The sequence below is a fragment of the Trachypithecus francoisi genome, unplaced genomic scaffold (genome assembly GCF_009764315.1).
Source record: "Trachypithecus francoisi isolate TF-2019V2 unplaced genomic scaffold, Tfra_2.0 Lachesis_group5, whole genome shotgun sequence".
NCBI lineage: Eukaryota > Metazoa > Chordata > Mammalia > Primates > Cercopithecidae > Trachypithecus > Trachypithecus francoisi.
The window spans coordinates 333,252-345,417 of record NW_022681470.1 but is presented as its reverse complement, the minus strand read 5'-3'; the positions used below and the strand labels follow the sequence as shown (position 1 = coordinate 345,417).

Genomic DNA, 12,166 nt, shown 5'->3' with positions numbered 1-12,166 from the left:
AGTACTTATTAGATGCATGACTATGGAAGCATGCATGACTACAGAAGCAAGAAAAATCAAGAAAGCATACACACCAAACAAACACATGGAGATGTATAAATTGCCTGATGAAGAATTTGAAATAACAGTTTTAGGGAAGCCCAGCAAACTTCAAGAAAATACACAGAAACCATTGAAACAAATGACGAAAACAATGTGACCAGAATGATAAACTTAGCAAATATTGAAATAACTTAAAAAATCTAACAAATTCTAAAGCTGAAAAATATAATGAACAAAATGTAAACTGCAGTTGAGACCATCAACAGCAGAATGGATCAATCTAAAGAATCTGTGAACTCAAATCCAGGTTATATGAAAGTAGAGAAGAGGAAAAAATGAAATATAATAAAGGAAACTTATGACATTTATGGGACAGCAACAAAACAGCAAATTTTTGAGTCATTGAAGAAGGGAGAAGAAAATGATAAAGGGGTAGAAATCTTATATAAAGAAATAGAAAAGTTTTCAAACCTAGAAAAAGATGTAAATAACCATGTACAGTGAGTTGAAAAGTAACCAATCAAGTTCAATCCAAACAAAACTACCCCTAAGACATATTATAATCAAACCATCAAAACTCAGAGGGAAGCTTCTCTGTATTGGTGGCACATAGGTAAGGCTTTTCTAGCTCCTTACTTCCACTCTATCCCCCGAGTTCCACCTGCACTGACTCAAGGAAGAGTATGCAGCTAGAGCTAGTGAGATTGGGATGAGCTTACAAAGTCGAGAGAAGCCTATCATTCCTTGCTCACCCATAGATGATGTACTGTTACTCAAGGCTGGCTGTGTTTATTAGAGAAGAGAAAGTCTTTTTGTATTATATATGAGCTGAATCATTGCTTATCTGAGAATTACCAGGAAAGTTTCCACCCAAGACAGGAAAAGAGAATAGAGCCAACATGTTGGAATTTCCAGAGCAATGAAGAGAAAAGAAAATCTACTGTGTTAGTATTGCCCCTGACAAACCATACTTTTGTCTTTCCTAGGAAGCTGATACTCACAACAGTGGAGATTAGCAATACCTGAAGCACAAATAACACTGAACAGAGCTGAGCTTCAAAGGACACTGAGAAATGGCTAAAGCAGGCATAAAGAGGGAAGACTGGAACTTTGTCTATGCTTATCATCTAGCTTCAAGGAGAAACACAGTTGGGTTCAGCCATTTGGAAACAATGGTTAGAACTACTTAATAAAAAGTTCTTAAGCTTTTTATTATTTATTTATGTATTGGTTTATTTATTCATTTTGAGATGGAGTTGCTCTGTCGCCCAGGCTGGAGTGCAGTGGCATGCTATCTGCTCACTGCAACCTCTGCCTCCCAGGCTCAAGCGATTCTCTTGCACCAGCCTCCCCAGTGCTGAGATTACAGGTGCCCACCACACCGTTCCTGGCTAATTTTTGTATTTTTAGTAGAGAAGGGATTTCACTCTGCTGGTCAAGCTGGTTTCAAACTCCTGACCTCAAGTGATCCGCCTTCCTCAGCCTCCCAAAGTGATGGGATTATAGGCCTGAGCCACTGTGCCTGGCTCTTACTCTTTTTATGAGAAAACTAATAATTCAAATTAAATTGAACCAAATGGTTTTCTTGTAAGATGGAGCAACGTTCTGCATGCTGGAAAATGAGATGCTCCTGGAGTCTTTGCATCTTGGCCCTCTACCGTTGTTTTCCACATTGATATTTATACGTTCTGTTTAGAGACTTGATGTGTTCCCAGAGCTTTCTGAAGAGCCCCACCATATCCTCATTTCTCAGGAGGTAGATGAGGGGGTTTAGCATGGGGGTGAGTACAGTGTAAAATACAGATACAGCTTGTTCCTGCTCAGGAGTGTGGGAGAAACCCTGTGTCATGTATATTTAAATACACAGTTCCTAAGTAAAGACCACTGAAAGATGGAGGAGCAAGTGGCCAAAGCTTTGTTCCTACTTTAGGGGGATTTCATATGAAGGACTGAGGAAGTGAGGTATGAAAAGCCAGAAGTCCAAGCTGAAACAGATAAGAAGTAGAGAGCCACAGGCCAAGATCAAATGGGTAACAAGTAGAGAGTCTGCATTTGAACCAGGCAGTCTGACTCAGGGTCCGCATGTCATCTCAACCATGGGATGACCACCACAGACACCTTGTTCCTTTCTTATCCCCCATATTCTGGCTTCTTTCTTGCTATGTACACGTCCCCTAAGTCTCCACACACCTGGGACCACCTGCCTCCATGATCCTGTTCCCATATCTCACCTTGAATGAAGAGTTAAGCCAGGAATGAAGCATCTGAAATAATGTTGAAGGAGAAAAGCTGAAGTGAGTGGAGAAGGACATCACTTTGTGTCCTTTACTTTCTGTCGGCCACTGCCTGTCTCCCAGTCTAGACCCTACCTACAGGTGAGGCCTCCAGCACAGCTCATCTCTGCACTGTCTCTGTGTAGAACCCATGTCCCTGCTCAGATTAGATATACGAAATCCCCTAGTTGTAGATTTGGGGGCCTGTGGAAATGAATCTCTCATAAACTGCTGAAGGGTACAAATTAACACAGCTTGAGAGAAGTGGCCTGGAGTGAGCTTCACTACACACTAAGCCAGGACCAGATTATTAGTCCCAACAAAATAGTTTGTTTATAGTCCCTCTCGTGGACTCCAGAAGAGGAAGACGGCAGATAGGAGGCAGGACTGACTTGCAGCTCCCACTCGGATGCACGGAGCAGCATGTGGAGATTCACACTGTGTACTTTTGCTCCAAGGACTCCCATAGGACATACCAGGAAAGCCAAGAGAATCCAAACACCCTTTGAAGGAGGAGGCTTGCCACTGCAGGCTCCGTGCCAAAAACTGAGTGCCAAAATGTGTGAAAGTGTAAAAGGGGGATGCTCCACCCTCAGACACATAATCCTCACTGGGGAACCTAAAGGTCCAGATGGTGGGAAAAGGATTTAATCTTACGTGGAGCTGAGATGAATTTAGAGAGCCAAGCAAAATACGCAGGTAAGGGAAGCAACAACAAGAGCTATGTAGGCACTCTTGGCCCCCAGGGAAGCCATCTCTGACTTTGTCTTGCAGGGGTCCTTGGGAGGGCTGCCAGTGAAATTGGGGAAAGACCACAAGGAGAAGGAAACTTTCAGAACAACTTTGTAATAATCTTGACTAATGTGAAGTTTCCTGGACAGAACCTGGGGAGGGAAACTAGGGGTGCAGACACAAGCACAGAAGCTGAGGCAGACAGAGAGGCATGAAACCTAAAAGCCCTGCTTGCTTTCTTAATGAGGGGCTTGTAGACTGGGGCAAGTTCTCAGCCCTGCTCACCAGCTGCCTGGAAATAAACTCAGTGCTACTGGGGGCACAAAGTGGAGGTGAGACTGGCCTTTTGTGCTACGTCGGAGCTGGGTGAAGCCTGTAACTGCTGGTTTCCCCCACTTTCCTGGTAACCTGCATGACACAGCAGAGGCAGTCATAATCCCCTGGAAACATAACTCCATCAGTCTGAGGACCACACCCCAGTCCCACACAGCAGCCAAGGCAAGCCCCACCTAAGGACAGTCTGAGTTCAGACAGGCGTAACACTGCCCCCACCTCATGGCCTTCCTCTACCCACCCTGGGAGCCAAAGATAATCTCATGGGAGTTCTGAGGACCGGCCCATTGCCTGAGAAATCCGCATATTTACCCAGGTAACCCTAAGGCAAGCTTGTGTCTTCCCTACACTACTGCAGCTGATGCACTCTTGAAAGAATCAACTGCTGGCTGGAGACCAACCAGCACACTTATAAAAAACACAGCCAAAGACCCTCACGGAGTCCACTTCACTCCCCTGCTACCTCCACCACAGCATGTGCTAGTATCCATGGCTGAGAGACCTGAAGACAGATCACCACAAGGCTCTTTGTGGACACTCTCCAGTACCAGCCCAGAGCACAGTAGCTTTGCTGGGTGGTTAGATGTGGAAGAGAAACAACAATCTCTGCACTCGGTTCTCAGGAAGCCCCATCCCTAGAAGAAGGGGTAGATACCACATCAAGGGAGCACCCCACGGGACAAAAGAATCTCAACAGCAGCCCTTTAGCCCCACATCTTCCCTCTCATATAGTTTACCCAAATGAGAAAAATCCAGGAAAACAATTCTGAAAATGTGACAAAACAAGGTTTTCTGACACTCCCAAAAGATCACACTAGCTCACCAGCAATGGATCCAAACCAAGGAGATACCCCTTAATTGCCAGATAAATGATTCATAAGGCCAATTATTAAACTACTCAAAGAAGCACCAGAGAAAGGTGATTACCAACTTAAAGAAAATTTTAAAAACAAGACATGGATGGAAAAATCTCCAGAGAAATAAAACACAATCAACTTCTGGAAATCAAGGACACAGAGAAAAATGCAAAAATTTGTGTACTTCTTTAGATATAACAAACCAATGATGCATGGCATCAGGATAAATTCAGAAATAATTACTAAACAAGATTCCATATGGTAGAGATGAGAAATTAGATTTTGCCTATGTTTCAGTGGGAGAACACCCATTTCAAACACCCAAGATTATAGAAGGATGAAAAATTTTAACTTTGAGCTGCTGAGGGAAGCTTGAAAATATTTAATTCTGACATTTGATATTCTTTATAACCATATTATTAATTACTCAGATGGTACTTAGGAATGAAGGCAAGTCACTAACCTACAAAAACCCCGAAGTACAAGGAAACAACAACAACAAAAAATCCTTTAAGACTGAGTCTCACTCTGTCGTCCAGGCTGGAGTGCAGTGGCGCAATCTCACTGCAACCTCTGCCTCCCCGGTTCAAGCGATTCTCCTGCCTCAGCCTCCCGAGTAGCTGGGACTACAGATGCATGCCTTCACGCCATGTTAATTTTTGTATTTTTAGTAGAGATGGGGTTTCACCATGTTGGCCAGGCTGGTCTGGAACTCCTGACCTCAAGTGATCTGCCCATGGTGTCCTCCCAAAGTGCTGGGATTACAGCCATGAGCCACCGTTCCCCCACTGATTGGGTTAATTCAATTGCTTTGTCTTCAATCTCTGAACTTTTTTTTTTTTTTTTTTTAATGCCAGTACCATCCTGTTTCGGTGTTTAATAGCTTTGTAGTATATCGGATAGTATGATGCCTATAGATTCATTCATTTTGCTCAGAATTGCTTTGGATATTTGGAGTCTATTTTGCTTCCATATGAACTTTAGGATTGTTTTTTCTATTTCTGGGAAGAATATCTTTTGTATTTGGATAGTGATTGCTTTAATTCTGTAGCTCTCTTTTGGTAGATGGACATTTTAATGATATCAGTTCTTCTAATCCACGAACACAGGGAATCTTTCCATTTGTTTGTGATTGCTTCAATTTCTTTGAGTTCTATAGTTTTTCTTGTAGAGATCTTTCACTTCCTTGGCTAAATGTATTCCTAGTTATTTTGTATTTACTTTAGCTTTTGTAAATGGGATTGCCTTATTTCACTTTCAGATTGTTCACTGTTGGCATATATAAATGCTACTAATTTTGTATGTTGATTTTGTATCTTGCAAATTTACTGAATTCATTTATCAATTCTAACAGTCTTTGCTGGTGTCTTTGGTATTTTTTTATACATGACCAAGTCATGTGTAAACAGGGAAAATTTGACTTCCTTCTTTCCAATTTAGAGGCTATTGTTTCTTTTGCCTAATTGCTCTGGCTAAGACCAGACACAGCTTCTTTTTCTTTCCTGATTTCATGTGAATTCAGGATGTTATTCTTGTTTTTGAATAGTTTCTAGTTGTGCTTTTGTGGGTGTGGATGAATGATGCCAGAGGATCTTCTATTCATCTATCTTGTTGCTATAACTCCTGAGTCTTTCTTGACTTTAAAAATACAGTTTGCTGTTAGAGTACAGAAACTCTAATTTGTGTACATTGATTTTATATCCTGAAACTTTCCTGAATTTGTTTATTAGGGAAGTTTTTGTTGAAGTCTTTAGTTTTTTATATGTAATATTACTTTATAAGCAAACAGAAATCATGTCACTTTTTCCTTTCCTATTTACGTTTTTATTTTCCTTACATATATATTGCTTTGTCTGGGACTTCCAGTACTATGTTACATAAAAGTGGCAAGAGTGAGCATTCTGGTTTTTTGCTGAATCTTAGAGAAAAAGCTTTCAACATTTCATTGTTAAGTATTGTGTCAGCTGTGGGTTTGTCACATGTGGGCTTTATTATGTGGAGATACATTTCTTGTATACCTAATTTGTTGAGAGTTTTGGAATTTTGTCAAATGCTTTTCCCCATCTACTTCATCACACAATTGTATCATTCATTCTGTTAATGTGCTGTGTGGTGTTTATTATTTTGCATCTGTTGAAGCACCCTTGCATCCCTGAGATGAATCCCATTTGATCATGGTGAATGCTTTTTGAAATGTTCTTTTAAATTCAGTTTGCTAACTTTTTTTGAGGAATTTTGCGTTCATGTTCCCAAAGGATATTGACCTGCAGTTCCTTTTTTGTTCCCGTGTCCTTCTGTGGCTTTGGCATTAGGGTAATTCTGGCCTTGTAAAAGGAATTTGGAAGTATTCCCACGTTTGAGAAGAATTGGTATTAGTTCTTTCCATTTCTGATAGAATTTTGCGGTGAGTCCATATTGTCCTGGGCTGCTTTTTTCCTTTTTGGTGGGAGGCTTTTATTACTACTTCATTGCATTATTCATTATTGGTTTGCTTAGATTTACTATTTATAATTCAATCCTCATAGGTTTTATGTGTCAATGAATTTATATCTTCCAGTTTATCTAATTTTTGGCATGCAATTATTCATTATACTTTCATAATCTTTTGTATTTCTGTGGCCTCAGTTCTAATGTTTCCTTTTACAATTTCTGACTTACTTTAACCTTAATTTTTTTTCCACAAAAGACTTATCTGATGTTTTGCATTTTTTTTTATCATTTGTTTGTTTCTTCTTTGATTATTAATTTATCTACTAATTTTGGGCTTTTTTCTAGTTAATTAAGGTACAATATTACCTTTTCTTATTTGAGGTCTTTCTTCTTTATTGATGTAGCCCTTCATCGCTATAAACTTCCCCTTTGATCTGTTTCCACTGTGTCCTGTAGGTTTTGGTATGTTGAATTTTCCATTTTCATTTGCCTCAAGCAACTTTTTCTTTTTCCTTTTAATGTTTTCATTGACACACCTATTGTTTAGAAGCATATTATTTAGTCACCATTTATTTGTAAACTTTTGGAGAATTCTTCATTTACAGTTTAAACTGCTGTGATCAGAAACGATGCTTGATATTTTTTATCTTCTTAAGTCTTTTCCATACTAAACATGTGACCTAACCTAGAAAATGTTTCATGTGCAATTGAGTATAGTGTGTATTCTGCAGCTACTGAATAAAATGTTTTGCTTACACTTTTTAGGTCCATCGCCCTAGAGCGCAACTTAGCTGTTATTTCATTGTTGACTTCCTGTCTGGATAATCTTTCCATTGCTGAAAGTGTGGTGAAGTTTCTTAGTATTATTTTATTGCTATCTCTCCCCTTAGATCTATTAATAGTTAACTTTATATATTTAGGTGATCTAATGTTTAGAGCATATATAGTCACAATTATTATATACTTTTTGTTGAATTGGCTTTTTAGTCATTATATAAGATCTTCTTCGTCTCTCTACAGTTCTGGACTTGTCTATTTTATCTGATATAAGCATAGCTACTCCTGCTCTTTTCTGGTTACGACTTACATGAGATATCCTTTTTGACCACTTCACTTCAGTCTACATATGTCCTCGCAGGTTAAAATAATCTGTTGAAGGTAGCATTTTTTATTCATTCTGCCACTGTATGTCTTTTGATTGGACAATTTAATACATTTACATTCAAGATAATTTTTCATACATAGGGACTTAATACAATAATTTTGTTAGTTGTTTTCCAGTTATTTTGCAGAGTCTTTTTTCCTTCCTTCCTATCTTCTTTTGGGGCTAAGTGATGTTTTTTCTAGTGGTATGCATTGATTCCTTGTTTTAAAATATTCTGTCTATGTACTACAGGTTTTTGCTTCGTAGTTACAAGACTTACCAAAGATATTATGGCAGGTTATTTTAATCTGCTAAACTTAATGTTGAGCACAATAAAACTCTACAAAAATCATTTTAAGAAATTTTGCTATATTTTATTTCCTGTTACAAATATGTTTTAAAGATAACCATCAAATGTGTCTATAATTCAGCAAATTGAGAGTTGACACATGTTCTTTAACTCATCCAAGTTAGAGTATGCCTTTTATATTGTCTGAGTTCAGGATAAATTTTAAAAACTAGTTCTCTCGTATTTTTTCCAAAACACTACAGAATCTTTGTTATAGTCATAAAATAATTGGATGTGGTGAGAGAAGAGGAATCTGTACTTTTGAAATCACCTGATGATTCACAAGTTGGACAGTCAATTAGGAAATTATAGGCGTGCAGCTACCACAGCTGTGCTTTTATGTAACAGGTTCAGCAGGCCCCACCTCAAATGTCCTCCTATCAGCCTATCCTGGTGTAAAGGCACAGTGGACTCCACTTAGATCAACGTCATTTAGATCACCATTCTCATTTACCTGGTCTCCGTGTTTTTGGTCTCCAATTGATTTTATCTCCAATTGATTACCACACAAATATCATTTCCAAAATACAAATCTGATCATCTCACTATTGTTTTTAAAACCCTGGGCCACACAAGGGCAAGAAAGGAGGCCAAAATGAAATGAGAAAGAAGGATCTCCTGGAGCATTGCTCTCTCTGGCTTAGTCAGCCCTCTGTCTTTGCCCATGCTGTGCTTTTCCCCAGCAGCATGTCTCTCAGCATGTCTCCCTGGCTCCACTATCACACACTCAGCTGAGGGTAACTTCTAGTCACTCTTCAGCACTGAGCCGCAGAGTCTCCTCTCAGCTCCTTGTTTGAACTCAGCTGTCACAGATGGAATTAGTGTGTCCTTATGAGCTGTATACTTCACACCTGAGTATCAAAACTATTTTATTACATTGTTTGCATAAACAACTACATGTATTTTTCCAATTCCTTGGAAAAAGTAGCCATGTGTTTTCCAAATTTAATCTTATTTAGCTATTTTTAATTATAATAAAGCACAAAACATTTGTTGAATAAATGAAGGATTGAATGTTGAAGACATCACTCCTTGTTTGCATAACAAGTTACATGTTTGAAATCTCAGCTCAGGAATCACCCTGGGCAGGTAACCTTCCCTAAAACTCCTCCCACTCAGGTGTAATATTTTTTCTGCAGTCCATTATGTGATCTTACATCCTCAGTATACCATATGGCACTGAAGATTTCAGAGAGGCAATATCGACTAGATGCTGTCAGAATCAGGCCATGCAGAAAAAGGTAGCCCTCAATAAAGAAGGGGCAGTGACTGGATTTTCTCAGTAGTTATTAGACACAATGAAATGAGTATGATTTCTAAGATGTCACAATTCCACCAAGTGAAAAGAGAATATTTTCAAAAAGGAGAAAACCCTGGTATTTAATTATTTGTAAATGATTTGGAATTTACAGAAAACTATCATTAAAAAAAGTACAATTACTACCTACATACCCTTCACCTAGACTCACCTGTGGCAGCAACATTGTGCTCAGTCTGTTTCACTGCCCCCCCCTCTCTTCCTCCTTCCCTCTCATCATTTGAACACCTCAGGACCTTTATTTCTCTAAATATTTTATTATGCATTTCCTAAGGTCTTGAATACTTTTTCACAAAATTAAAGAGCAGTTATCAACTTCCAAAAATATTAGTACAACACAATCGTATAAGAATTTTGGGTGGACGAGGACGGCAAAATAGTTTCCACACAGTGAAAGAATTCTTCAACATGAGATGAAAATGAGATGAGACATCATTGTATGAGAGTCTAAGGAACAACATGGGGATAAAATCCTAAGTACCTGATGGGTAGAGAAAAGGAAAATAAATCTTTATATCCAAATTTCCTACTTCATAATTTCCTAAAGGACAATTCTCACAGTTAACCTTTTCTTCAGAACCCCCATGACATCCTTATTCCTAAGACTATAGATTAAAGGGTTCAGCACTGGAGTGAGGATGGTGTAGAAGACAGATACCATCATGTCCTTCTCAGGAGTGTGGTAGGAGCTGGGGAGCATGTAGGTGTAGATGGCAGTCCCGTAGAAGAGGATGACCACAGTCAGGTGGGAGGAGCAGGTGGCAAAGGCCTTTTTCCGGCCCTCTGCTGGGTTCATCCTGTGGATGGTGAGGAGGATGAGTAAATAGGAGCTTGAAATGACCGTCACAGGGATGAGGAGCATGAGGACACAGCATAGGTACATGAGGGTCTCATAGAGGGAGGTGTCCGAGCAGGATAGGACCGTTACAGCAGGGACTTCACAGAAGAAATGAGGAATCTCCCGGGATCTGCAGAACGGGAAGGTCATGGTGATGGGAGTGAGCATGAAGCCATCCACTGAGCCCAGGAACCAGCAGCCCGATGCCAGGAAGAGACACACCCTATGTGTCATGAGGACAGGGTAACGGAGAGGATGGCAGATGGCCACGTAGCCGTCACAGGCCATGGCGGCTAGAAGGAAAAATTCCGAACCTCCTAGTGTCAGATAGAGGAACATCTGCATCCCACACTCAGGGGCTGAGATCTTATTCACACCCATGACCTGGTCCAGGAGCATCCTGGGCACAGTGACAGAAATGTACACCATGTCCATGAGAGACAACTGACTGATGAAAAAGTACATGGGGGTGTGGAGGTGGGCGTCAGAGTGTATCAGAAGGATCAGGACAGCATTTCCAGACAATGCCATCAGGAAAACCACAAAAATGACCACACACAGTAGAGCTGGATGTTTGGATCGTCTGAAGAGTCCCATCAGGATGAAATCCGACCATCCAGTGTGGTTGGCCGTCCAGGTGGTGTTGGCCATGAGGTTTCACCCAGGCCACCAAGGAGAGTTTTGGAGTTAGTGTAACGCATCCCTTTGTAACAAGTGTTTAGTGAGTACTCACGTTCGTGTATGCTGATTGTGCTAACCTGAGTAAGTCCCGCGGGTCTGGGGAGTTGAGTATATAAATGACATAATACAACAAATTTACAAAACAAACTAAGAATTCACAACTATAGGCCAAAAGAATTGGTAACTGATAGTAAGGTTGTCACGGTTCAAATTCATAAACTTTCCCGATAGCGTCATTTATCAACAAGTACTGGAAATTTGCAGAACCACCCTCCTCTGCTAACACAAATGTGACTCATTGAAAAAGATAACTCAAACTCGTTTTTTCTAGAGTTTTTGTCAGGGAGGGCTGAATTAACATCTCTGGTTTACGAAAATAAGCATCTTCAAAATACTCAGAGGTATATTTCATATAAGAAAGAAGTAGCAAGTAACTAAAGCGTAACTTGGAAAAGAAGTTATGAAGTTATACCAGATGTTTGAAACTCCTCCCCCACAGGATCGGGCCATGCTGTGAGGTTCTATGATTGCGTGGAGCGAGCCTCACATTCTCGTGAGCAGGGAAGGATCCTCACACACAACTGACCCTTTAGACATTGAGGGACATGAGTAAGGAGCACATACACAGACTCCAGCCATAGGTCCATCTTTTTCTCTGCCATTCCTTTCTCCAGTCTACATCAAAAAGGATAAAAATCATGTTTGAGCTCAGGTGTGATGAGGGGAAAGTGAGGAAATGTAATGAAAGTGCTTAGAATGGTACAGTTTCCGATAAATAAACACATATACTCTTAAAGAGTTAATATCTATACTATTCTGCACAACCTACCTAAGATGGTTGCTACTATTATTATTACATAAGATGCATTAACTTCCATTCTCCAGATGCAGTACCTGTTCATACATTTAAGAAGTTGATTTTCAAAATAAAAATGGCAGAAGGTCTGCAAAATAAAGCATGATCCCCTTGAAAAAAACAACTTTGGATTTTATATTTGTGTGTTTATGTGTAAATGTTCTGGTTTTATAAACATATATTTATGTAAACACACACAGGTGAATATATAACTATGTTCTACATTTCTTATTTTAACCCTGGTTATGCAGAGCTTTTTGGAGAATCCCATGTCCTTCCTGTCTAGTATGTGGTCCTCCAACCTCATCTCCTT

General features: G+C 39.8%; 1 protein-coding gene and 1 long non-coding RNA gene across 2 annotated transcripts in view; one reads left to right on the top strand and one right to left on the bottom strand.

Moving 5' to 3' along the window:
* The window catches only part of LOC117074963, a 31,320-nt gene extending 30,132 nt beyond the window's left edge, over positions 1-1,188 (top strand). The window contains exon 3 of the long non-coding RNA XR_004433793.1: positions 1,029-1,188. This is a non-coding gene — a long non-coding RNA (uncharacterized LOC117074963). The remainder of the gene's footprint in view (positions 1-1,028) is intronic.
* A 7,260-nt stretch (positions 1,189-8,448) lies between these two features.
* On the bottom strand, positions 8,449-10,986 carry LOC117075181 (olfactory receptor 2T5). The gene has a single exon (XM_033197338.1). The coding sequence runs from the start codon at positions 10,965-10,967 to the stop codon at positions 10,020-10,022; it is 948 nt and encodes a 315-aa protein (XP_033053229.1). The 5' UTR covers positions 10,968-10,986; the 3' UTR covers positions 8,449-10,019.
* Positions 10,987-12,166: the final 1,180 nt, after the last annotated feature.

What these genes read in the sequence shown, in the direction of transcription:
- LOC117075181 (XM_033197338.1), bottom strand. Translation starts at nt 10,967, where the DNA reads ATGGCCAACACCACCTGGACGGCCAACCACACTGGATGGTCGGATTTC.